We start from the raw sequence: 25,179 nt of genomic DNA, 5'->3' as shown, positions 1-25,179 counted from the left end.
AGCTGTTGAAGCTGTAAAAAAGATCATGCCTGACAGTCATGGTGGGTGGCTCAGGAATCCCTCTGAGTTTGTGAATGGGCACATCGTAGCTTTGAGTCTGGGTTTGCTCTCCACTTTGGGTCTGGCTTGACGGTCCCTGACCGGTTGAGCTCCGCAGTGGCCATGGCTCGGTGTCCGACTCTGTGGGCACCATTATTGCTTTTGTGGAAACACTGTGGTTTGCTCTGGCCACTATCCCCCCTGCAATAAATTGTTGGCTTTCAAATCAGGACAGAAAGAAAAAAAACATGATGCAGAGATAAAAGATTAATGAAAGCACAGAGGAAGGTCTACGCTTGAGATTTAATGAATCTGGAGATTGGAGCAGTTCCAGAGAGATTGCAGCAGTGAGTTCCAGAGTTGGGGTTTAAAAACCTTCCACTCATTGATGAAAGTCTTGCATAAGGTACTGCAAGAAGTCCAGTGCTAGAACATCTAGGGTTGCAAGAAACTGAAAGAGACTGTGACGATGAAGGAGTTCAGTAGACTTTTGCAACAGTGAGACCTTGCAAGGGCTTTAAATGTTAGAAGTAGAAGTTTGTACCTTATTTGAGAGGATATATGACACCTTACCCCATGCTTAGTGCTTAGATGATACTGGTAACTTACATGACAGGATGCTGACAACCAGTGGAGCTGAACAAATAGGGATAATGTGTGCAGATCACTTGATAAAAGCAAGAACTCTGGATGCCAAGTGTTGAATAACTGGGACTCGACCACGGTCTGAGTGGATGAGCTTGATTTGGTGTCAGCACTGGCAGTGGCAGGGCTGTCACTCTTTACTGGAGCTGATCCCGGCCTGGTTTCGTCCTGACAACTCATTCTCACCTCCTGCCGAGGTCTCTGACAGTAGAGCCGCGAAAGACTGAGTGGAGAGGGCGCGAGGGCACAGCTGCAGAGAAGAAGAGAGGGGGGAGGATGAGGGAGAGAGCGAGAGATCGAGCAAGAGAGAGGGGGGGTAGGGGCAGGGGCCTTGCTGACCCCAGACAGTGGGACACTGTCAGTCAGGAGTTCCAACACAGAGCTCCAAACAGATAGACCCCCAATGCACTTGGAAAGGAGACGCTTTCATTCGCAAGTTAATATTCATTCGTTCTGAAATAAAGCTCGAAAAAAAAAGGCAAGAGAGGGGGCGTTGGGGTGAAAGAGGGAGCTTGAATTGAGAAGGCCTATTGTTCTTTTATTGCCTAGTTTATATTCAGATAGAGTGGAAAAAAGCAGAGAGGAAAAGAAGTCCATTGAGATAACGGATGACTTCCACATACACAGTGGGTCACTTACTCACCCAAAGCCAAAATTAGCATGTTCTTGTCCGTGTTCTTCACTCTTCTTCCTTTCGTCTCATCAAACAAGTGCAGTTTGTCAGCTCAAAAGCAAATGAAGGGCAGAAACACTTGGCTTTGCTGCTAATGGCTTTGAACCTGTCTTATTTTGTACCTGCACATCAATGTTGTAACCAGTAATTCACAACTGAAGGATAAAGAAGTGGAACAGTGGTAGCATAAATGCATGAGCATTAGCTGCCTAACTAGCACGTTTTACCTCCGCAGACTCTTTACAAAGTGATAATGGTAAAAATAGCATCGACATAGTCTAGTTTCCATTCTGGTGCTCATGTAAAAGTGCCTGGTGACTTTATCCTCAGCAGGAAGAATAAAGAATGAAATACATTTTTTCACATATCTGATGTTTCTCAATAGCTTTGGATTCAAGTGTTGCAAACAATAGTGGAGAATTTCCTGAAGACAGAGATAGACCAAGCTCAAATGAACGTGACCCAGCACTGCACTCAAAATATATTGTAGCCTTTTCTGTTGATTAATTATATTTCCCTGTAAATAGCCTCATACTGAGGGAACAATGTTGTCAACATTACTGCAGCCCCCTGGGTTCTAACTCTGCTGCATGTGCATACAAAGCCTACATGCATACTCATACACGCTTCTCTTACACAAAACCCACCTGAGATTTATAGACGGCGATGACAGGAGGGCCGGCGCCCATCGCCAGGGGTGACAGACAGCCTGTTCCCCGAACCCCCTCCCACACCCCTCTGCCAGGTGCAAATACACTTACAGAAACATACAAAATCATTTGTAAGCTGTCATGTATAGCTGACGCTCTGGGCCTATAATGATTTACTCACTATGTGGATATGAAGTGTCTCTTTTCCTCAGCTCTGATTTATGACTCAGGTAAATCTGGCCCTTGTGGCAAAGCTCCTAAGCTTCTGTACTGAGGCTTTGTGGGTAGGAATTAACAAATTAGTGTGTCCTTTTTAAAAAAACAACAAGATATTGAAAAGCTCAGTTGTGCAAGGTTAAAGTCAGGCTTAGGCTTAATCTTAGAAAACATTGCATACATGTATTTACTTATACATACGGGCCATTATTATGTATGTATAAAGAATATAAATACTTACATATATTGAATACATTTGGGCCACATTTAATAGGTACTCACAAATATAATACATATGGGGCAAATATAATATACTGTATAAATAGGTATCCAAATATATGTCTTTAAATAATATAGGTACAGTCCTTTAAGAAAGACTCTTAACATAGTGGCCGTCTTGGCAGTGTGTCTGGGCCTTAAACTCAAATTAATGTTTAAAAAACATTTTATTTATAGTGTGACCATTTTTCCCGTCTTGTAAGTTAATTACATTTCCCTGCTGTGAGAACAAAACCTTGTATCACCATTTTTGATATTTTTCAGTGTTTCACATAATTTGAAAATGCCTGTTGAACTTTACTTCATGTGTAATTTTCACGATGAATGGACCAAAAGAAACAGCCTAAAATGACTTGAAAAAAGTCTGGTTCCTTTGACTTACATTGAAAGGAAAGTATGTTTTTTCCTTGCGTAAAGTCACCATTTCGGAGATATGAGGTTTTGTTCTGACACCACCAATTTAAAGTAATCGGGGATTACCATTTGCAGAAGAATCTTTGTTGCAGTTGGCTTTTTACTTCGAAAATCAACAGAACTTGTAATTTGGTCAAGGATGGCTAAATATTTGCATATATATATATATATATATATATATATATATATATATATATATATACACACACACACACACACACACACACACACACACACATATACATATTATCATATAGCCTATACATGGTTACTTCTTGTCACTGTTGCCGCAAAACCTTGTATTTCTATTTTTGCCCCTTTCTTTTTGCATAATTTGAAAATACTAGTAGCTGGTTACCTTGTGTCGGCATTTTATGATGAACAGACTATCAGAAATAGTCCAAAAAGACTTAGAATAAAATATTGCTCCATTACGTTAGATTGAAAGTTTGGAAAGTTTTTGCTTCTTCTGTAAAGTTACTTGTATATTTTTACTCTGGTTTTACAGGTTTTACTCTGACACGGGTGATAAATATAACGCATGTTGTATATCGCTGCTGTTGGAATCTCAGTTTTTTGACATTTTTCAGTTTTTGACATAATTTGAAAATGCCTGTTGTCCTTTACATTGTATGTAAGTTTCATGATAAACCAACCAAAAGAAATGGCCCAAAATGATTTGGAAAAAAGTCTGGTTCCATTGACTTACATTAAAAGTGAAGTATGTTTTTTCTTCTCCTGTAAAGTTTCCATTTTGGAGATACGCGGTTTTGTTCAGACAAGAGTCATTTTATAAATATGTAAGTACCTTTATGTGTTAATAAAATGGGACCCCACATCCTGACACTGTATAAAAACAAATGTGTGCTTATGCCTGTGTGCATGTGAAATAGAGAGAAAGGGGGCAGATAGATAGGATAGATAGATGAATAGATATAAAAGTGTGTGTGAGAGAGAGACAGAGAATTGCTGACATAGACGATCCTCAGCATTCAGCCACTAAGTCAACAGCCCTTTGTGTCAGTGTGCACAGGGTGGTTCACAGGTGTGAGAGTGACAGACAGACAAAAGCATGAAGAGACGTCAGACGCGACCCTGCCAACCTCTTTAGCTTCACTTCCCAGACAAGACAAGGCAGATACGGCCCTGACAGCAGAGTGTGTGTGTGTTTAAGAACTCTGCGTGGGTGGATTTATTCAGGAAATGAATGTAAATTTGTAAGTGAATGAGAGGGCATGCTTTGAATGCTATTGAAGTCATACCATGGAAATCACTGAACAGCAGTCAAAAACCACCTGCGTTTTCACTTTATTGTTGCAGCTGTCAAATTTTGATCTGATGTTTTCTATGAAGCGGAAGGGAATCATCTACAGCACACACACACGCACGCACACACACACACGCACACACACACACACACACACCCACACCCACGGATGCATGGATCCTTTGTGTGCATTAATGATGGTGTGGCAAAGATGGGGACTTGAGTCAGTGGCTTGTGACTCGACTTGAAGGGAAATTCCACTGATTTTTCAAAATTTCTGCATAATTCAGTTGTTGAGATGTAAACAAAGCTATTCAGAGTGTTTTGATGTGAAAAAGCTCATTGTAGAGAAACTTACAGACTCAGTTTTCTTCACAGTGGCGGTGATAGAAACCAGGGGTCATGATGTATACAACACAAATAAAGCTGTTCTATTCACTACCCAAAACCACCAGAGAATCTACATGTGTCTTCTGAGTTTTTGTTTAAAGTTAATTATGGTGAAACACTTGTAAACTAGGAAAATAAATTTTCTTAGGGAACCATTTTGCCCTGTATGTACCACCCCACCATTAATCGCTGAAAAAACATAAGCTTGAGACTAAAAGACTGTCTTAAAACTATCATAAAACAATGCCTCTGGCATCAGGCAGCCTATTCATGACCATTTCATGTGAAAGCTTTCTGGATTGTAGCTTTCTGTAGTTTGTAAATGCTTCTGGTTCCTGTCACCACCACTTTGAACTACTCTGGCTCGGTACGTTTCACTAGAAGTGAACGATTCACATCAAACCACACTGAATAGCTTTGTTTAGATCTTAGATTCTTAATTATGGGGAAATTGTAAATTGGTGGAATTTCCCTTCAAGACTTCATTTCAGCCTGAGAAATAACATGAACAAAACTGATTAAATTAAGACTGTCAGCATTAAGAAAAGGAAATGAATAAAACCTTTTGTTTCCAAAATACCCCCTTAATTTACCAGCCATTAAAAGTAAAGTCCAGTGTATTTTGTGTCGTTAACTGTCCAGAATTTGGTATGTATCACTGTTGTTGGAACAAAACCTCGTATCTCCAAAATGATAACTTTACAGGAGAAGGAAAAACACACTTTACTTTTAGTGTAAGTCAATTGAACCAGACTTTTTCAAAGTCATTGCTTATTTTGATCCATTCATCATGAAACTTACACACAATGTAAAGGACACAAGGCATTTTCAAATTATGTCAAATGTCAACAACTGGAAAATGACAAAAATGGAGAATGATCTGATCTAACATATGCACCAAAACGTCATGTCTAGGAGTTAAAACAGTAGAATGCATCCTTTTCATTATTTAAATCTCTCTCTCTCTCTCTCTCTCTCCTCTCTCTCTCTCTCTCTCGCTCTCTCTCGCTCTCTCTAGTTCTTACGGGTCGAGCAGGACAAGGAGTGTAACATGGATTGTTCCGGGGCTCAGCGGAAGCCTCTGTGTGCATCCGATGGCCGGACCTTCTCCTCGCGTTGCGAGTTCCAGCGAGCCAAGTGTCGCGACCCCCAGCTGGAGGTCATCCGAGGACCGTGCAAAGGTTAGCATTGTGCTGAGGTCACTCTGTGACCTTAGTAGGGTCAGCGTTTAAATTCATCTCTGGATAATTGATCCCCTGGGCTCTGGGATGGCAATAAGAGGTGGACAGACTGTCCATGTTTGAGAGGAATTAAAGTGCAATCTCTCACCTGACTTTGCACTTTGAGTGCATTAATGAAGCTTCATGTGTCTTTGTGAAGACAGTTAGAACTTAATGACGGAACAAAGAAACATAAACTAAATATTGTCATAAAATATTGATATCTGGGCAGAGAGATCACCTCACACCCATGTCCTTATTTTAGTATTTGGCATTCATTCTAATTTCTGTTTTTTTTATGTTTAATGTTATTTTTTAATTACTTTACAGTGTCAGGCCTATTTCTGAGGGGCACTTTCGCCAAAATGAAAAAAAAATGTTATCATTGCAGCATCTCTTATAAGCAAGCCTACTCACCTCTTACAGCAGTGCTGCAGTAGTTTACTACTACTAGTAGTAGTTGGGCTACATTTTGCAAGTACACCTAGAAATAAAAATACTATGCAGGTACATGATTCATTCATCAAGGTACAAACAATGTAAGTGTACCCTGAAAGGTACAACAGTAGTTTTAAGGTCCAATGGTGTACCTTACATGAGTTTTTCCCAGTGGAAAAGTAGATATTTGTACCTTTTCATAACCAAATGTTTTAAATCAGAACACTAAAATAAAAGTTCTGGAGGCGAGACAGGAGGTGTGGAGTCAGTACAGCTTAGAAAGTATCATTTTAATGGATTCTGGTACAGTTATGTTCCATGACTAAAGGTACTGGGATGTACCCCTGAGGGTACCACCACAGTGACAAGAGGGGTACTGCCCCAGTTACAGTGTCGTACCTTTTTTTCTGAGAGTGTAGAGTAAACCTCAAATTAATCAAATAACGCATTAAATGCTAGTTTTAGGCCAGAATGCCTTTGCTTTTGCAAACTTTTGGGTTTTGCACCACAGTGTCATTTTTGACAGTAATATCAAGTCTTATTTGTCCTTGGATTCACACTATTATTCACTATAATAGGAGATGTTAGTCTATAAATAACCTAGTGGATTCTAAGTGTGTCTATATCATCAATCAACAGAGATGTTTGATACAAAAAACTGATCTATGTGCAAAATGAATTTCTACAAATGTACATTGTAGCTTTGTTATATAAGGGATTTGTCCATGTTAAGAAACTGGATTTCCATGTTAGCTCTAGATTCGGGTTAAAAATCTTGATCTCTCAGTGATGCTCCTTTGCTGTGCAGCACTGATAGGTTCATTGACATTCATAAAAAACAGCCTCAGGAAGAGATAGGAAGACAAAGGAAACTACAAGTGGCCGTCACTACTGAGTAAGGCCAAAGGTCAAATGAGCCACAGATTCCTTCATTGTATTGGAAGGTTCTCGTCATTTACTTTGTTGTCCACCTCTTCTCCCTTCCTCTCAAAGACCACTTTCTCTTCTGTCTTTCCTCTAGTTTTTTCTCTTCTCCACTCCTTTTCTGTCTTCGTCTCTCTTTCTTCAGTCCATTGTCTTCTCTTCTCTTCTCTTCTCTTCTCTTCTCTTCTCTTCTCTTCTCTTCTCTTCTCTTCTCTTCTCTTCCTGGTGACTCTATCGGTTGTTTTGTGAAAAGAGGCAAACAGAAAGTTTGTCATGAGTTCAGTCAGGTAGTGAGATGTCATGGTACCAGCACTGCCCCAGCTGCTGGAAGCGCGAGTGACGAAGAGAAAGCCAGATGAGAAAAAAAGAGCGATTTCTGTGCAATGCGTGAAAGCTAATAACAGTGGTATTGTACTTGTGAGACAGTCTCGCGCTCCTCTGCTCTGAGCAGAGGGAGGAGAGAGCTCCTATAAGGGAGGTGGACAGAGGGCAGGGTTCGAGAGGGGGAGCTTGAGTGTGCCTGGGGGCAATCAAAGGTCATTTCTACAGTAGCAGTTGAAATTTCAGAAGCAGTTTCTCCTTTTTTTCCTATTTTTTCCTCAGCAAAAAGTACTGGGCTGACTCAGACATCGAGTCATAGATTCACTAAAGATTATACACTATACATTTTTGGAAAAGTTGAATTTCAGCTTCATTTTTCCTGTTAAAATATTCATATTTTAAAGTCAATGGTATTTAAATATCTCTAGACAATAGCAAGTAGCTTAATAATAAATAGAAAGAAAAAGTTGAGTTGGCCTGAAAAACAAATGAGTTGGCTTGACAAATAATAACGCTTCAGAAGTTAAAGCAGCTGCTGAAAACTGTTGATTGTTTTCGATACCTTAATGTGGCGTATCTAGTAACTGTGGGTAGTTGCTATGATATTGCTATACTGTTGCTGTGGTATCCCTTATTCCATATTCTAGCTTGGTGGTTGTTAGGTGGTTTCCTGAGTTGTTGCTACGCTGTTGCTATGGTATCCCAGGTGGTTGCTACAGTGTTATTAGGCCATGTATCCCAGGTAGCAGCTGAGGTATTGCAGGTTTCTGAGAATGTATTTACAAACTGCTAGAATGCTTTAGAATTTGCAAAATTGGCCAATTTGAAGATGAAAACAAAAACACATTTACAAAGAAATTGTTTAGTCGCTCAATATTAAAGTGGCAGGTTTTCATGTATAATGAGGAGATCTTGTCAGCGAAAGCCACCTCTTCAGATAAGCTCATGCCAAAGCAAACAGTAGCTTGTTTTTTACGCTAACAAACTTTCAGCAAATTTTACATAACATTTACGTAACACTTATTGTTAGACATCATAGTAAAATAATTTGTATCAAGTATAGTCAAGTACAGTAACTCAGAAAAGTTTAGCTTACCCTAGAGTCAGTATAAATCTTCCTGTCAGCAGTTTTGACACTGTAAGTGTGGTTTTCCATATAGTTTAATATAAAATGTTTCCGGCTTCTGAAATTAAATAAAACGAATAAAAAATTATTATTATTAAGACAGCATGAGTCAACCATTACACATTCCTTTCTAACATTTCTTAGTATAATCATCAAGACTACCACCATCGTTTTCACTGGAGGTTTGTTTTGAGGAGGCCTACCAGAGTTTTTCCTTCACAAGATGGAAGAAGTAGCACCTAGAGATGACTGTAATTGGCTGAGAGGTCTGGTAATCATAATTTCAGAACATAATTAGAACATACTTCTCAGGATGTATACTTAAGAACCATCAAAGTGTAGAGAGACCTTTTACCCTTTGCCATTACAAGCTATGTTTTTGAGTTTTTAAAGGCGACATCTTATTTGGGGGATCCCACACCTCCCATCTGAGTAATGTTATTTTCTATGCAAGAACGGACCAAGTATAAATACTTAGTACTAATTCATTTTTGCGAAGAGAAATTTTTGAAATTCTCACCCGCTGTGCTTTCTTATGCAATGATACTAAATGCTAAACTGCTTATATCACCTATATCAATGGCCAAACCTTGTTTTTACAGTGCATTCTTGATAAATAAAGAAGCCACCAAAACTGTGAAAAGATGCATATGGAATATTATACAGAGACCAAAAAAGTGTTAAACAAATCAAAACTTCTATTCCAGGTTCTCCTACCCCTTTTGCTAAAATGCTGCTTTACCTACTCTTGAGATGCTTGAGATCCTGAGATGCTTTTCAATTAAGTCTGAAAGAGATCCACATCTGTTGAGCCCTTGCTGCTGAAAATGACTTGTTCAAAAAGTATGAAAAGCCTCTTCATTCACTGAAATGTGTCCAAACTTCTGCTGGTATCTCCTGAGCTCAGTGGAGGTGATTCAGGCCCCGTCACTCTTTCCAGTCGTCTCTACTTCTCGCTGGACGCTTTGCTTGCGTTTTTCCACACAGGCTAACTTTGGAGCCTCTTTCTTTTCTTCTCGTCATCATCATCCTTTTCCAAAGTCCCTCTGTCTCATCCGCCCATCCACCCGGAACCTTCCACAGGCCAGCGTCCTCTCACGCTCAGCCGGCTGAAATAAAACAGCTCGCTCTGCTCTCAGCCGCTTTCACTCATCTATACATTTGCCTCCCTCCCTCTCTCTCTCTCTCTCTCTCTCTCTCTGTCTCTCTCTCTCTTTGAATGATAACTGTATGTGTATTTTGTTGATACATATTAGGTGACTTCTTCTCTGATATCTTTGTTTTGTGCAGCAGTGATTGCATCTTTGTTTTTCGTTAGGGTTTCAGTATTTCAGCATTTCTTTACAGAACCTTTTACAAACACTTTTGATTTCTTTTTTTCACAATATATTGTAGGTTTTTAAGTCCCACAATGGGGAAATTTCACCTCTGTGAAGTAAAGTGGAACACCACATACACACTAGTGAGCACGCACGCACACAAGGGGCCGGTGAGCACACTTGCCCAGAACGGTGGGCAGCCCTATCCACGGCACCCAGGGAGCAGTTGGGGGTTGGGTGTCTTACTCAAGGACACCTCGGTCATGTACTGGCGATCGAAGTGGCAACCTTCCGCTCACAGGGCCAGTTCCCTAACCTCCAGCCCACGGGTGCCCCAAATTATACATTGTGTTTGCCTTTTTACATACTTTCTTTCTCTCTCTCTCTCTCTCTCTCTCTCTCTCTCTCTCTCTCTCTCTCTCTCTCTTTCCTTCCCACTTTCTTTCTCTGTCTCTCTGTCTCTCTCTCCTCCCCACTTTCTTTCTCTCTCTCTCTCTCTCTCTCTCTCTCTCTCTTTACTTCCCACTTTCTTTCTCTGTCTCTCTCTCTCTCTTCTTCCCACTTTCTTTCTCTCTCTCTCTCTCTCTCTCTCTCTCTTTCCTTCCCACTTTCTTTCTCTGTCTCTCTCCTTCTCTTTCTCTTCCTCTTTCTTTTCTTCTCTGTCTTTCTCTTTCCTTCTTCTCCCTCTCCCTCTCTTTGCTTCTTTGCACTGTTTCTTTTCTCTCCCTCTATCTTTCTCTCTCTCGCTCTCTCTCTCTCTGCCCCTTTCTTTTCTTCTTCTCTCTGTCTTTCTCTCTTTCCTTCTTCTCCCTCTCCCTCTCTTTGCTTCTTTGCACTGTTTCTTTTCTCTCCCTCTACCTTTCTCTCTCTCTCTCTCTCTCTCTCTCTCTCTCTCTCTCTCTTTTCTTTCTTCTCTCCCCCTTTCTTTCCTTTCTCTACTTCTTGCTCTCTTTTCTTCTCATATCTCTCTTTCCTTCTTCCCTTTATCTCTGTCTCACTTTTCTCTTTTTTTGCTCTTTTCATTTTTGCTCTTTCTTTCTTCCCTTCTCCTTCTCTTTCTTTCCTCCCTTTTTCCTCTCTTTCTTTTCTTTCTGTCCCTCCTCTTGGTATTTCCTCTCATGGCTCTCTTTGTTTCCTCTCTATCACTCCATTTCTTTCCTTTCCCTCTCTCTCTTTCTCTCTCTCTCTCTTCCTCTCTCATATTCTCTTTTCATCTTTATTCCTCTTTCTTCCCCCTCTGTCTTTCTTCTTTTATTTATTTTTTATTTAAGTTTTTGTTCTTTCTTTCCTTCATTATTTAAATCTCTCTCTCTCTCTCTCTCTCTCTCTCTCTTTCTCTCTCTCTCTCTCTCTCTCGCTCTCTCTCTCGCTCTCTCTCTCTCCTCCCCATTCTTCTCTCTTTCCACTCTCTTTCTCTCTGTCTGTCTTTTCTCTCTGTCACTCCTCATCAGCCTGATCATCTGCTCTTTACTCTCTCTCTCTTTCCCTCGCATTCTCTCTCCAAGCATTGCTATTTTTGCCTTTATTTCTCCATCTCCTTCTTCGTTTCCATCGTTCTTTCCCCATATGTCTTTCTCTTTCTGTGAGTTTTAGCAGACTGGGCAGTGTATCCCACAGAAGAGGTGCCACCTCACCACTACGCTCACCGCTCTCAGGGTGCATTACAGTCGCAGGGTGTATTACACTATTTGCTCAGTGGAGAAAATGAGTGTGTGTCATTGCTGAAATTGAATTTTGAAGCAGGCTGGTGGAGCTTCATTCTGCGGCTTTGCACGCCCCAGCCAGAACCAACTCTCAACATCCAACTCCCCCTTACCTCAGAGGTTGTCTGCTCTTGTCTGGACATAGCTCTGGTCAACTCTCTCAGAGGGCCGCTTTAGCCTTCACAAGTCTAAAGTTATTGTTTTATATAAATAAATTAACTCCAAATAAATTCTATGAATTTCTTTCATCAATGTTCATTGGAAGTGATTGTGAGTGCTTCTGGTTGGAAAAACCTTCCAACCAGAATTTTCCAATGTTTTTGCAAAAGCACTTTGCCACAAAACATATCAGCAAATAATCCAACACGTTAAGAACAACGTTCCTCGATGCGACATCTATCTTGTAACATAATCTATCATGTCATTAAATTAATTCATTATGGCATCTATCATGATAATTACTGGTGGTTAATAATGGGCAGTACACCAGTACAGAACTGTATACTGGTTGAAATATGTCCTCAGTTTTGAGTTTTGCCATAACTGTTATACCGATACACCACAAAAGGCACAAGCAGTGCAAACCACGCCAACATTATCCCATTTGGCTGAATGGCGCTCTCTCCTGCTGTCTAGTCCATCTGAAATATTCTATTTAGTTTTCAAGGCAGTAGACATAAAGGAAAAGCCAGTCTACACTGTTAGATATAAAGGTACTCTGTAGGTACATTTTTCCTTCATCAAGGTACAAATTTTGACGAAGCTGAGATTGGCTTCTTATTTGAAGTTTCTGTTCCACCTTAAATTGTGCAGCTGTTACTTTCAAATCGCTTCATTTAAGGTGGAATGGAAAATTCAAACAATAGCTTCAGCCTTTTAGAACCACATGTAACGCTGTTTTTGTTGGGCCTGGCAGGCCTAGTGTTAGAAAGCAGTATTAATACAGGTTTCTATACATTGTTCAGTTTTGTTTTTGACTGTTTTGCATGATAAAACATTCACATTTACTTTGGTTGTTAAAAATGCTTCTAGTAAAGGAAAGGACAGTCCAGAGTCATGGGCCACCTACAAAAATAGATTTACTGAAGCATCTAATGGTTGCATTAATATACTCTAATACAGTATATAAGCATCAGGAATTGTGTTATATTATATTGTGACATGCAGTTTTGGCTGTACCACCAACTGCTACTGGTAATGGTAACATGAAACATTTATATAAATGATCAAATTAAGTAATGTGTTATGTACTTTAGTTAAATATCATAACATAAAACATTATTGCATCGATCATAACAATTGATGGCAACAACTGAACTGCCAAGAGTTAACTTTAGGGGTTCGGGGTGGACTGAAGAGTGTGTGTATGAGTGTGTGTGTGTATGAGTGTGTGTGTGTATGTGGCTCTAATGAGAGAAGGCTGTTGGTGCTCTTCCCAGCCACACATATATTGACAACTTCCGAAACATCTTGAGTTTTCTCCTCACTCTGTTTTTCTCTTTCTCACACACACGTTTACACACGCATTCAGACATTACCAAATAAGAACTGGAGGCTTTCTTTTTCCTGAATTCATTTCCACAGTTTGCTTTTCCCTCTGGAAAAAAAGGCCTGTGCCACATCAGTCACACGGCAAACCCAAGACAATCTGCCCATCTACTTAAATTTGCTATTTTCTCTGTGCCTGATTGCTGTTGAAGGGCTCAGCCTAATATGATTTGCAGGCTAGGAATTTAGGTGATTGATGGTGATTGAAGTGGACATTGTGCAGTAAATGCTGTTGGTAGAGTCCAAAACGTGGCCAGGATACCAATCTGGACAATGTTGAAGCCCAAATGCTAACTGAACCCACAACTTAGAAACCCAACCTTATCCAGGCCCAACTGGTCCTGTTAAATTTGAAAATCAAACTTGGAGATTATCACAATATGCACAGTTATTACGATATGCGTGATATGCACGATATGCATGATTTTAGATGCTGGAATAAAGTGATATTTTACTCATCTGCAGTACTTGAACAGACAGACAATAATTACAGTGCAGTTATGTTTATTTATTATGAGATATGAAAGAGTAAAATTGCTTATATAGCTTAACAGTGAGCCAACAGGTCCTCTTGGTGAGTTTTTTCCCTTTGTAGGCACATTCCTTCCAAAAAAATGAAAAGCCCAACCTGAGCCTGATCGTCACAGCTGTCACAAAGTCAACGTCCTATAGCAGACCAGACGTGTTGAAAGCCAACCACCAATGAAGTTCAGCCATCCTAGAGTTCACATTTCACTAATGCTTGAAAAAGGAAAAAATGAGTTTAACACGTTTACATCGAGCAGGGTGGAAGTTCACTTAAACAATGGTTTCTAAGAAAGAAATTGGTATAAACTGGCCACATTTTATGCCAAAAGCTTTATGCAAAAAGCCAACATTTGCACCTAAAATCTCTACATTAGCATACCATAACTTGTTTTGCTATGTTTCTATTAACTCTTTTCTGCATATAGCAACAATTTGGCATCAACTACTTTCTTCCTTTTTTTCCCTTTCTTGATTAAAATATACAGCTTTTACCTTGAGAAACTGAAGGCTTTATGTGAAAATGAAATGCTTTTTTCTGATCATATACTTCAAATATAATTATATAATGCACTATATATTTATATACGCCAACAATTGAAAAATTGAAACACAATCTGTAGGAATTAAAGTGTCTTTCTCATATTAGCAACTAGTTTAGTTGCGATGGGTTTTATATACAATTGTTGCACTACGAAACTGCAATCTGAAATGCATACAAAGGGAGTAAATCAACACACTAGATACAGTGATGTTCATATTTTGCTACAGTCCAATTTGATATTTTTATAAATACATTAATATTTTTTTCATATTCCTTTCGTAAAACATTCATGCATATATGATCATGCCTGGATGACAGTATGGATTGCAGATTGCCATTCCACTGACACCTACTGTTGCCATGTGGTAACAAAATACAAAGCCCCCCAAAATACTTTAAAAAAAAAAATGTTTGATGTTTCTATTAATTATTCCATTTAGTCATAAAAATGTTTATTCCTGCAGTAAAGGGTTAAATATGACCCATCTAACTTACTGCATTTGCATCACATGAATGAAACTGAAGATGTTCAGCAGTACTTTACCTGATGCTAATGTTTCTTGTTGGTTTGCTTCTGCGAGTGAGGACAGCAGCTTGACACCTTCTCCAAAGGAATGACCATGCTGTTATTTGTTGTTTCTGATTGTATGTCAACTGTGTGTCCACTTTAGATACGTCCAGGTGTGTTGCTGAGAAGAAGTATACGGAGCAGCAGGCCAAGAAACTGTTCCCACAAGTCTTTGTACCTGTCTGCAACCCAGACGGCACTTACAGTGAGGTGAGGGAGCCAAAGAAGACCCAGAAGAATAACAAACATGAAAGCAATCATTTTTTGCCAAACAAATCAAATATATACAACTTCAAAAAGAGTCAATTGGCCAAGAAATCTTGCTTTAAACTGTGCTGAGTTGTCAATTAATCTAAGACAGACTTGCTTATGTGGTTTCTGGCACTGTATGACATATATATATATATATATATGTATATATTTATTTCATGCATTTTATAGACTTTCATAACTTGTAGCTTCAGTGCAAAATTGAAGAAGCAAACAGTAGATGCCAAATATATCTTGAAGAACCAACTACATTTGGTAAGAGGAGACATTTGTGTACTTTTGTCATTTCACCATCACTTTAAAATACTAACAGACTAATTTAACAGTCAAACGACTGGCTTTGGGGATGCAGTTGATGTCTGGTTCTAAATTACACTGTCAAAAGAGTTTTGGAGTGATGCAATGGACCATTCAGACATTCTCTGACCCATAATTATATTGTAACAAACAATGCTTAATTGTGGTTAGGCTATTGTGACAAGTCCCAGAGTTGAACTAAGAATATTTGAATGGTTCAGGTATTGGCTACATTGCTGTTCAGAAGCTTTGTATATTTTTGTTGGTTTTCTCTGAAACCTGTACAAAATACACTCCCACAGTGGTTTGCTCTTGTGATTCTCAGCTGGGTTTAAAATTAAACTGTATTGCTTGTAAACGTGCAGATTTTTAAAATGACTGTTAGCATGTTTAACCACTTTCGAAAGTGGCACTTACAGCTGCCCCTGTCAAGTCTAAGTGATATTATTGTAAAATAGAAGTATCTAAGAGAAACAACAGCTTGAAGCACCTAGGAGAGAGTGCTAACTTCAGTTAAATGACTCGAGTTCCAAGTTGCGTCTGGAAGCAACATCAGCAAAAAACTGTGCATCAGGAGCTTCACGAAATTGGGTTTCCATGACTGAGCAGCTAGCATCTGGCAGTCTAATGGATGAGTCTGTGTTTCGGGAATGCAAGGAGAACATTACCTGCCTGATTACATTGTGCCAGCTGTAAAGTTTGGTGGAGGAGGCATAATGCTATGGGGTTGTTTTTCACGGGTCCCTTATTTCCAGTGAAGGGAAATCTTAATAGTTCTGTATAACAAGACATTTTGGAAAATTCTATCCTTCCAACATTGTAAGAACAGTTTGGGGAAGACCCTTCTCTGTTCCAGCATGACTGAGCCCCTGTGCACAAAGCACAGTTCCTAAAGGCATGGCTGGGTGAGTTTAGTGTGAAACAACTTGACAGGCCCGCACAGAGCCCTGACCTCAACCCCATTGAACACCTTTGGGATGCACTAGAACGGAGACTGTGAGCCAGACCCTCTCATTTAACATCACTGACCACACAAATGCTCTTCTGGATGAATGAGCAAAAATTCCCACAGACACACTTGAACATGTTGAAGAAAGCTTCTCAGAACAGTGGAAGCTGATATAGCTGCAAAGGGGGGGGGGGACAACTCCATGTTATTGAATATGGATTAAGAATGGGATGTCATAAAAGCTCCTGCAGGTGTAATGTGTATTTGTCCTGATACATTTGTCCAAATAGTGTATTTTGATGGAAAGTCTTTGATTTGCTGAACAGAAAGCAAACTGGATTTTCGTTTGTGCAGGTGAACAAGTCAAGATTTATAAAAGTGGTTAGTGTCGTAGTTAACCAGAGAAATAAACGGAGCATTTGATTGTGTTAATTACATTTAAATTCATTAAAACTAAAAGATTAGACTATAAATCAAGAATAGACACAAAATATATATTTCTTTATCCAATAAATAATAAACAAAACGTGCTAATCCACAATGTCACATTTATACTAAAAATGAAGGGATTTTACCCAAATCAGTGGTTTGTATCATCTAAAAAATATAAATATCGGACTAGTATTGGGCAGTACTCAACATTAAGATCTGATTGGGCAGCAAAAAAGGATTGGAACATCCCTAACTGTGACTACTGCATCTGTCTTTGCCTTTATGGTCCAGGTTATACATTTTAATGACAACATTTAATAACATATCTCTCTCTTCCTCTGGACCTCTCTCTCTTTTACACAGGTACAATGCCACAGCTACACCGGTTATTGCTGGTGTGTGACACCCAATGGCAGACCCATCAGCGGCTCAGCTGTAGCCAATAAGAAGCCTCGGTGTCAGGGTAAGATTCTTCATTTGAGGTGCCCATTTGTTTAATGCTCACAAGAGACTCCGCATTAAAGTAGCTTAGAGGCAAAGTAGGGTATGTACTGGGGTTTATGGAGTTTCATATGCTTATAATGTAGAGAGTATGACTCTCGCTGCCCATCGACTCTTTTTTCATGAGTAAATAAAGTGCTCATGTGTCTGCTCAGTTGTATTGTGTCCACTGACCTCACCTCAGTCTGTTATTATAAGAAACAAGTTGCCCAGTAGCAGCGCAGCTGGTATCGTGATTGCCTTGGAAACTCGCTGGAGATTATATTATGCACTCAGATGAACTCTATGTACCCAACATGCATGAGACACATGGCAGATCTGCCAACTGAACGGTAGCCTAAAACCTGTGTCTGTGGCCTCTCAAACTTTATTTTTAATGGGTTTTAAATCTGTGGATTATGTTTGTGGTGGGAAACATTATTGAGTGACACTGTAATGATCTCAAAAACGGGCCAGAAGACAATATTATGGGTATTTAAAGGAACGTTTTGTTTCATTTCCAATCAAAATGGCCATTAAGGACAGGTTATTCATATATCAGAGTTAGAAAATAAACAGGAAACATAGTATTAATAATAGTATTTAACAGGACGTTACAGAGAAGTCCTAACAGCTACATATAATATCATATTTGTCAGTATTTAGTGTGTCCACACTCCAGTCTTTTAAGGACACTTGCTTTAATTTTTTTCAAGAAATCTGCAGAGATATTCTTCTACACTTCCAAAGTTCAGTCATAGAAGTTAGTTGCATTTACTGTTTTTCAGAATCTGAATAAACCACATATAAAGCTGTTGAGGACTGGACTCTGGGGTGGCCAGTCCATTGTTCAGAGATCACCAGCAGCTTCTTTGTTTTATATGTCTGATCTTCTTAGCAGTGTGCTTGGATTCTTTATCTTGCTGTAGAATGGTTTTCTTCCAAATCAAATAATTTCCAGAAAAAGAGTTGCATAACATGTTAATATTTGTTTAAACTTATCAGCATTAATAATGTCTTCGATTAAAACCAAATCACCAATTCCAGATGTTGCTGTACATTCCCAAACAGATCCACCACAGTGTTTGGCTGATGGTTGCAGACCTGGTTCAACGAGTCTTTCACTTCTTCAGTGATGTACATACTGAGTTCCATTAACTTTCAAAAAGTCTCAGAGGTCTAGTTTCTGTTTAGCTCTTTATCTACAGCTACACATCCTTTAAAACTCATATTGTTGAGTTACTCTTCTCACATTGGAAGAATGGACAAAAACACCTGTGGATTTTTCCGGATCTGAAGCAAGATTGGAACTTGATTTTCTCCAGTCTCTTATTCTGGAGTTGAAACATCTTTGTAATTCTCTGTTAAATATGTCTTTTGTCTTTTCCTGATGCTGAGATGTTAATAACTTGCACTTAATGGCCATTTTGAGTGGGAATTAATTAAATAAATGGGAGTATCTGGCTTTAAATTCTGCACTGGAAGCTAATGAAGGCTAACAATAAATGTGCGAACTACCTGCCTGAATAACCACTCACTTATATAAACACCTAAACACCACACATTTCTTGTTAGCTGCAGTGCTGCACAAAAGCCCTTTATCTAATTTCCACCCAAAATGGTCAGTAAGTACAAGTTTATCATAAACATTTTATCATAAACATTGTTGATGAGATTAAACCTAAAAGCCCATTTGAAAAGAAAAAAAACAGATAAAAACAGTGGTGAAATTGGAAACAACTACCTGCGAGACCACCAAAACTGTCCCCATCAGATAAACAGAACTTAAAGCTTTCGTCTTTGAGAGAGAGGAGGAAATCAAGCTGCTTCAGATCTGAAAACCTCCACAGGTCCATCCTTCCACTGTGAGAAGACATCTCAATGCTATGGGGCTGCAAGGATGTGTAGCTGTCAAGAAGCCCTCACTATCAATCAAACAAAGACGGTGCTGGTGTTCTCAGAACAATAGACTGACCACCAAAGAGTCCAGACCTCTACATCATTAAATTTGTTTGGGACTTCTTAGATTGTTAGAAGCAGAAAATGCAACCAACTTCTAAGACTGAACTTTGGAGGTGTGGAAAAGTTGTTGCTGTTGGGGAGTTGTGTAATTTTCTGTCACACACTCACCAGCCACTTTATTAGGTACACCCTGTTGGAAACATTCCTCAGAGATTTTGGTTGGTTATTTGAGTTACTGTTGCTCTCAAACAAGTCTGCCCATTCTCCTCTGACCTCTCACATCAACAAGGCATTTTCGTCCACACAACTGCTGCTCACTGGATATTTCCTCTTTTTCGGACCATTCTCTGTAAACCCTAGAGATGGTTGTGCGTGAAAATCCCAGTAGATCAGCAGTTTCTGAAATACTCAGAGCAGCCCGTCTGGCACCAACAATCACGCCACGTTCAAAGCCACTTAAATCCCCTTTCTTCCCCGTTCTGATGCTGAGCAAGTTGTCTTGACCACCTCTACATGCCTAAATGGACAGAGTTGCAGCCATGTGATTGGCTGATCAGCTATTTGTGTTAACAAGCAATTGAACCTAATTGTACCTAGTAAAGTGGCTAGTGAGTGTGTATCTAAATATATGTCTGATGCTTTCTGATTTTGTACTTTAATGGCAATTTGAGTGGAAATGTAATGAAGAGTGGACACAGATTTGGTACATTATTGCATATTAATCTCATAGCAACAGTGACAAACTGAAAGAGAAACTGGTAGCAGACACTAAAAGGAAGGGGGAAATCGCTACAACTATTCCTTTAACTTTCCCAAAGAGTAAGCGGGCCTCTCCTTATACCCCTCTTAGCAAAAAAACAAAAAGTACCTTGGACCTGTACACTAGGGAGGAAGAATACGAGCCTTTTGGAACCCTTATTCAAGCCGTTAGGAGCAAGCAGCCCCGGTATGGAGCCCAGCAGGAGTGTTGAGCAAGAGCAAAACGCTTAATCCTCCAGAGGGCTAGTGTAAGAAGGCCTGCCAAAACTCTCACATAACCAAAGCCACCTGCCCCCCTCTCAGCCTCCTGCCCCAGGGGCAACTTCAGACAGGGACGGAGCGATAATACCCCAAAGACTGTCACCATGAGGCTTGCGTGCCCAGAGCATGATTTGCGCGCTCGACTTTGCGCGACTGCGGCAGTCTCAGTAAAAGGGGCCAATTAGATAGCTATTTTAATTGCACATGTGAGGACTTAATCAATACAGCATGGACGAGCATCGGGAAACAGCTGTGCATTCAGGCCACTTTCCAACACGGTGCACGTTTTGCGCCAGCATGGTGTCATATGTTTTTCTGCAGTATACAGAGCACACATACATGTGCCCTGTAGAGGTTTGAGATGTAATTAGACACTGGCACATGAAGGGGATTCGCACATGAAGCAGCAATGCTTGCTTTTCATTGTTCTTTGGTGTACAATGTTCTTACATATGGCCTTTTTGCTATTTCTATAGCTGACAAAAATCTAATTTACACAGTTTACTCCATATGTAGTCAGTCAGCCAAGTCATATTTGGTGTCACCTTTAGTTTGAAACTGGAGATATAAGGCTAATGTAGCTAACAAGTCTATGAAACTCTTAGGCATCCATTAGCTTTGCGTTTATAAGCTACTTATTAACATCGCAGTACATTAGCATTGTGTTAGCAAACTGTAAATCATCACACACTCACCTCAAACCATGTTGAGCTGTTCAGAAATCTAAAATAGACTTGTTTATCCTGACACTGGATTATCTACTGCTAGCCAACAAATGGACAAACGAACAGAACAAATTCCGGCTGTTGAACATTGCTGTTATTGTTTTCAGCTATGCAGCGTATTTCGGTCCCTAATGTAGATAGCTGTACTTCATACAGAGTCAGAAAATATATAAGATCATTAAGTGTGTGATTTAGGCGTACAGCTATTATGATGCTGATTGCTAATGTATATCACTGCTGGCGGAAGAAAGCCTCATATCTCCATTTTTTCCATTTTTCATTTTTTGCCATAATTTGAAAATGCCTGTTGCCCTTTACATTGTTTGTAAATTTCACAAAGAATGGGCCAAAAGAAATGGCCTAAAAAGACTTGGAAAAATGTCTGGTTCCATTGACTTGCATTAAAAGTAAAGTAAGTTTTCTCCTTCTCCTGTAAAGTTACCAGTTTGGAGATGAGGTTTTCTTCCGACAACACCGATAAGCTTCCATTGCCTGTGAGCTACATTAGCTCTGTAGCTTCAGCAAACTCGATGGAAATAAATAATAATAAAAAAAAAACATAAATTGTGGCCTGTGCACAAGTTATGGCGTATCTTGTGTTTTATATTTTATTAGTTTCCAATATGTTAAACTCAGCAAATGAATAAATAATGCCCTGAAATTTGCATATTTACGTTTGTTCTGTGTAAATGACGTTTTAACTTATTTTCACATAGAAAATCAGCAAAATATGTCAGGCATGTACAAAACTAAGGCTTCAAGATGGCTATTACTACTGTTTGTAGCCATGTCCATTTTACTTTTGTCCATTTTTATAGCTAACAGTTTATCATACAGTGTCAGAAACCACAGATGCAAGTCTAGTTGACATTACTTAAAAAGTCATTGTAGTTTGGAGCAAGTATGTCATGATTTAGGCATGCACTTTACACACTGCTAATTGGTCAGGCATAGGCTTCCTTTATGTATTAGCTACATTAGCCTTGTAACTCCAGTTCAAACCTGAAGCAAAGTTCAAACACCAAACATGTGTTGGCTAATGGAATGCATTTTGAGGTTACGGTTATGGAAATGTGTTTTTTCACTGAAGAATAACTTTAAATCCTCCATGCAGTTTAGCAAAGAACCAATATGATGCCAGTAAGTAACTTGTGGTTCACATGCTTTTTTCAGGCTCGAAGCAAGAGAAGGTGCCTCCCAGAGAGCCAGGAAAAACAGGTACATACCCATAGAGAAGCACTTTTCATTCTAAAGTGATTCACGCTTTACTTTTGGCAGTGTGTGTCTATCTGTGTTTATTCATGCAGATGTGATTCTTAAAATCTTTTTCCCTCATCATGACTCTCACATTGCTCTTGGCACTGTGTGGATATGCATACACATCTCTGCTGTAATGGAGCTTCCCAGTCCAATATTTGTCCAGTGATGGTTCTGTGAACAAACCTGCATGTTAAAGTCATCAGAATGAAAGTCTTTCTAATAATCCATCTTTTCTTACAGTAAGTGAAATAGAAAGGCTTCAAGGCAGTAGTGGACGCTAACTGGGTCAGTCTAATGCTGTCACTTTTCTTTCCAGGTGGACGTCAACTTTGTCAACTGAACTGGCTTTATTTTAGGTCCTTTTAAGACAGAGCAGCAGCTGCCTGATCGAAAGAAGCAATATGTTGAATAATATACAGTTCTGTGCAGAGATCACTTCTCATTTATTTAATTTCCAGTCAGAACGGACATTGGGCCTCATTCACCAGCTATTCTTAAGAAGAAATTTCTTCTTAAAACCTACTTACACAGTTTTTACGACGATGCTGACACTCACCACTTTTCTTATTTGGGATTTGTTCTTAGTTAAGAACAGAACCAACACACACTCAAGAGCACAAAGGTGAGAACAGTTCTGTGGTTGAAGAACATCATGAATTCAATATCGAAATTTTCTTGGGAATTTTATCAAGAACAAATGGTAACACTTTCTATGAATGTCACCATTGTAAGCATCTATAAACACATTCATAACATTCATAAGACATTATAAACATGGCTATAAATATTCATACAAATGCATTACGCCTTAAAGGCATGCTTATTATTATGCATTAAGAATTGTTAACATAATGCATTATAAATACTGTTCATAACAAGTGATAAGAATTGTATTTCTCTGCCCTAAGTAAAGTGAAGCGTATTGTACTAAAGCTGTAGACTTTGAGTTGAAGTATTTACTGAAGGATTTACTGAAACACTAAAACATACACAATAAAGCTCATTACAGGCTTCAAATGTCAGATTTTAAACTAGTGCTGCCATCAGTGTTTTACCCAATATGGGAAAGTTAATGTAAACCACTGTTAATGTACACCACCGTTAGCTTGGCACTAACTTAACACTGCATATCCAATAGGATGCTAGCACTCCAAAGTAACGTCACACTCAATGTGATCAGAGGGGGTTCAGAGGGGGTTCAGGGTAGGGGCTCATGGGTACTTGGTTTGCTGTGATGTAATGTAACATTTAAAGTTACAATGCTGAGTAAGAAAACTGCATTGTAGCAATAATTCAAGGCTGGACAGCCTGTTTGGAGCATCTGAATATTCAGAACTGAAGCCCTGAATATGCAGCCCCAACAGCACCAGCAGTGACAAATAGAATACTGGAAATCTCAAGCCGTAAATAAAATCTGTATTTGTCTTTGCTTTATGCTCTCCAAGCTGAGACTGACTTCTATGGCACTGACAGTATGTTATTAACACTACTTATAATGCATTATACTAACAATTCATAATGTATAATAAACATGGTTATAAAGTGTAATTTAGTGTAATTCATTTTTAATAAATATTTATAACCGTATTTATAATATAATATTTATGAATGCATTTTAACATGTTACAAATGTATTTATAGGTGATTACAAACGTGATGTTCATAGAAAGTGTTACCGAACAAAAAAAAAAAAAACTTAAAGGAAGATGCTGGTGAATTTGACCCAATAAGTAGAGTTGTTTAGGAGATATTTCAGAGGAAATGAGAGTAAGATGATCCACTTGCAAAAGTGACTTCCTTTTGAGGGGTGGGAGGAGTGAGGACACTGGAGGCAGGTGAGGAGATAGAGAGCTTTTCTTTTACTGTACTTAACACAAAATCACTCAGCTTTCCAGCCCACATACAAACTGAAACACATTTGCCAGTATTTTTCAGTCTCGGCTGTCCTTTTGATCAGCTTAGCTCTGCTCTCGCGTCTCGGATGGCCTCCTTCTCTTCAGACTCTGCCACCTACAGAGGAAAGAGATGGCTATAAGTAGGCTGGCAGAATCAAGGCACAAGTGAATGTCATCAGCTACTTAGCCCGCTGGTTCAGCTTGACTGGCTCTCCATCCTGTGTCTGATGCTCCGGCCATGCCCCCTCCTCCACAATTAAAAAGGCAATTGAAAATCACAATTTTAAAAAATTGGGCATTTCCAAAACTTTAAAAATTGAAAATTTTTAAATTTTCAAAATTTAAAAAAAAAAGATTAGTTTAAAAATGATGAAAAGATTCAGAGAAAATGAGACAGCTTTCATCTTTGAAAGAGAGGAGAAAGTCAAGCTCCACTCTCGCTTCTGTCCACCCTTCCACTGTGAGAAGAACCTTTGCAATGAGTCTGAAAGGATGTGCAGCTCTCAAGGAGAAGAGGAAAATTTGCAAATCAAACAAATAAACTGCTGGTGTTCTCAGAACAGTGGACTGACCTCGCCAGAGTCCAGATCCCCTCATCACTGAATGTGTTTGGGATAACTTGGATCATATGAAGCAGAAAGTGCAAACAGCTTTTAAGACTGAACTTTGAAAAGGTGAAAGCAAGTCTGACGAGAAGAATGGAAGCTGTAATAAAAGCAAAGGATGACTTTTATTACAATCCCAATTCCAATGAAGTTGGGACGTTGTGTAAAACATAAATAAAAACAGAATATGATGATTTGCAAATCCTTTTCAACCTATATTCAATTGAATACACTACAAAGACAAGATATTTAATGTTCAAATGGATAAATTTTATTGTTTTTTGCAAATATTCACTCATTTTGAATTTGATGCCTGCAACACATTCCAAAGAAGTTGGGACAGGGGCAACAAAAGACTGGGAAAGTTGAGGAATGTTCAAAAAACACCTGTTTGGAACATTCCACAGGTGAACAGGTTAATTGGAAACAGGTGAGTGTCATGATTGGGTATAAAGGGAGCATCCCTGAAAGGTTC

At 39.2% G+C, this 25,179-nt stretch overlaps 1 protein-coding gene across 2 annotated transcripts in view; it reads left to right on the top strand.

Annotated features, from left to right (window-relative positions):
* smoc2 (SPARC related modular calcium binding 2) overlaps nt 1–25,179 on the top strand; it is a 70,633-nt gene that overhangs the window by 10,098 nt on the left and 35,356 nt on the right. For both annotated transcript variants that reach the window (XM_017695368.2, XM_017695369.2), the window contains exons 2-5: nt 5,592–5,754; nt 14,913–15,019; nt 17,121–17,220; nt 22,118–22,162. In XM_017695368.2, the coding sequence (XP_017550857.1) occupies nt 5,592–5,754; nt 14,913–15,019; nt 17,121–17,220; nt 22,118–22,162 (415 nt within the window). The remainder of the gene's footprint in view (nt 1–5,591; nt 5,755–14,912; nt 15,020–17,120; nt 17,221–22,117; nt 22,163–25,179) is intronic.

Source organism: Pygocentrus nattereri, chromosome 5 (assembly GCF_015220715.1).
Source record: "Pygocentrus nattereri isolate fPygNat1 chromosome 5, fPygNat1.pri, whole genome shotgun sequence".
Classification (NCBI taxonomy): Eukaryota; Metazoa; Chordata; class Actinopteri; order Characiformes; family Serrasalmidae; genus Pygocentrus; species Pygocentrus nattereri.
This window is presented reverse-complemented; position numbering and strand designations above follow the sequence as displayed.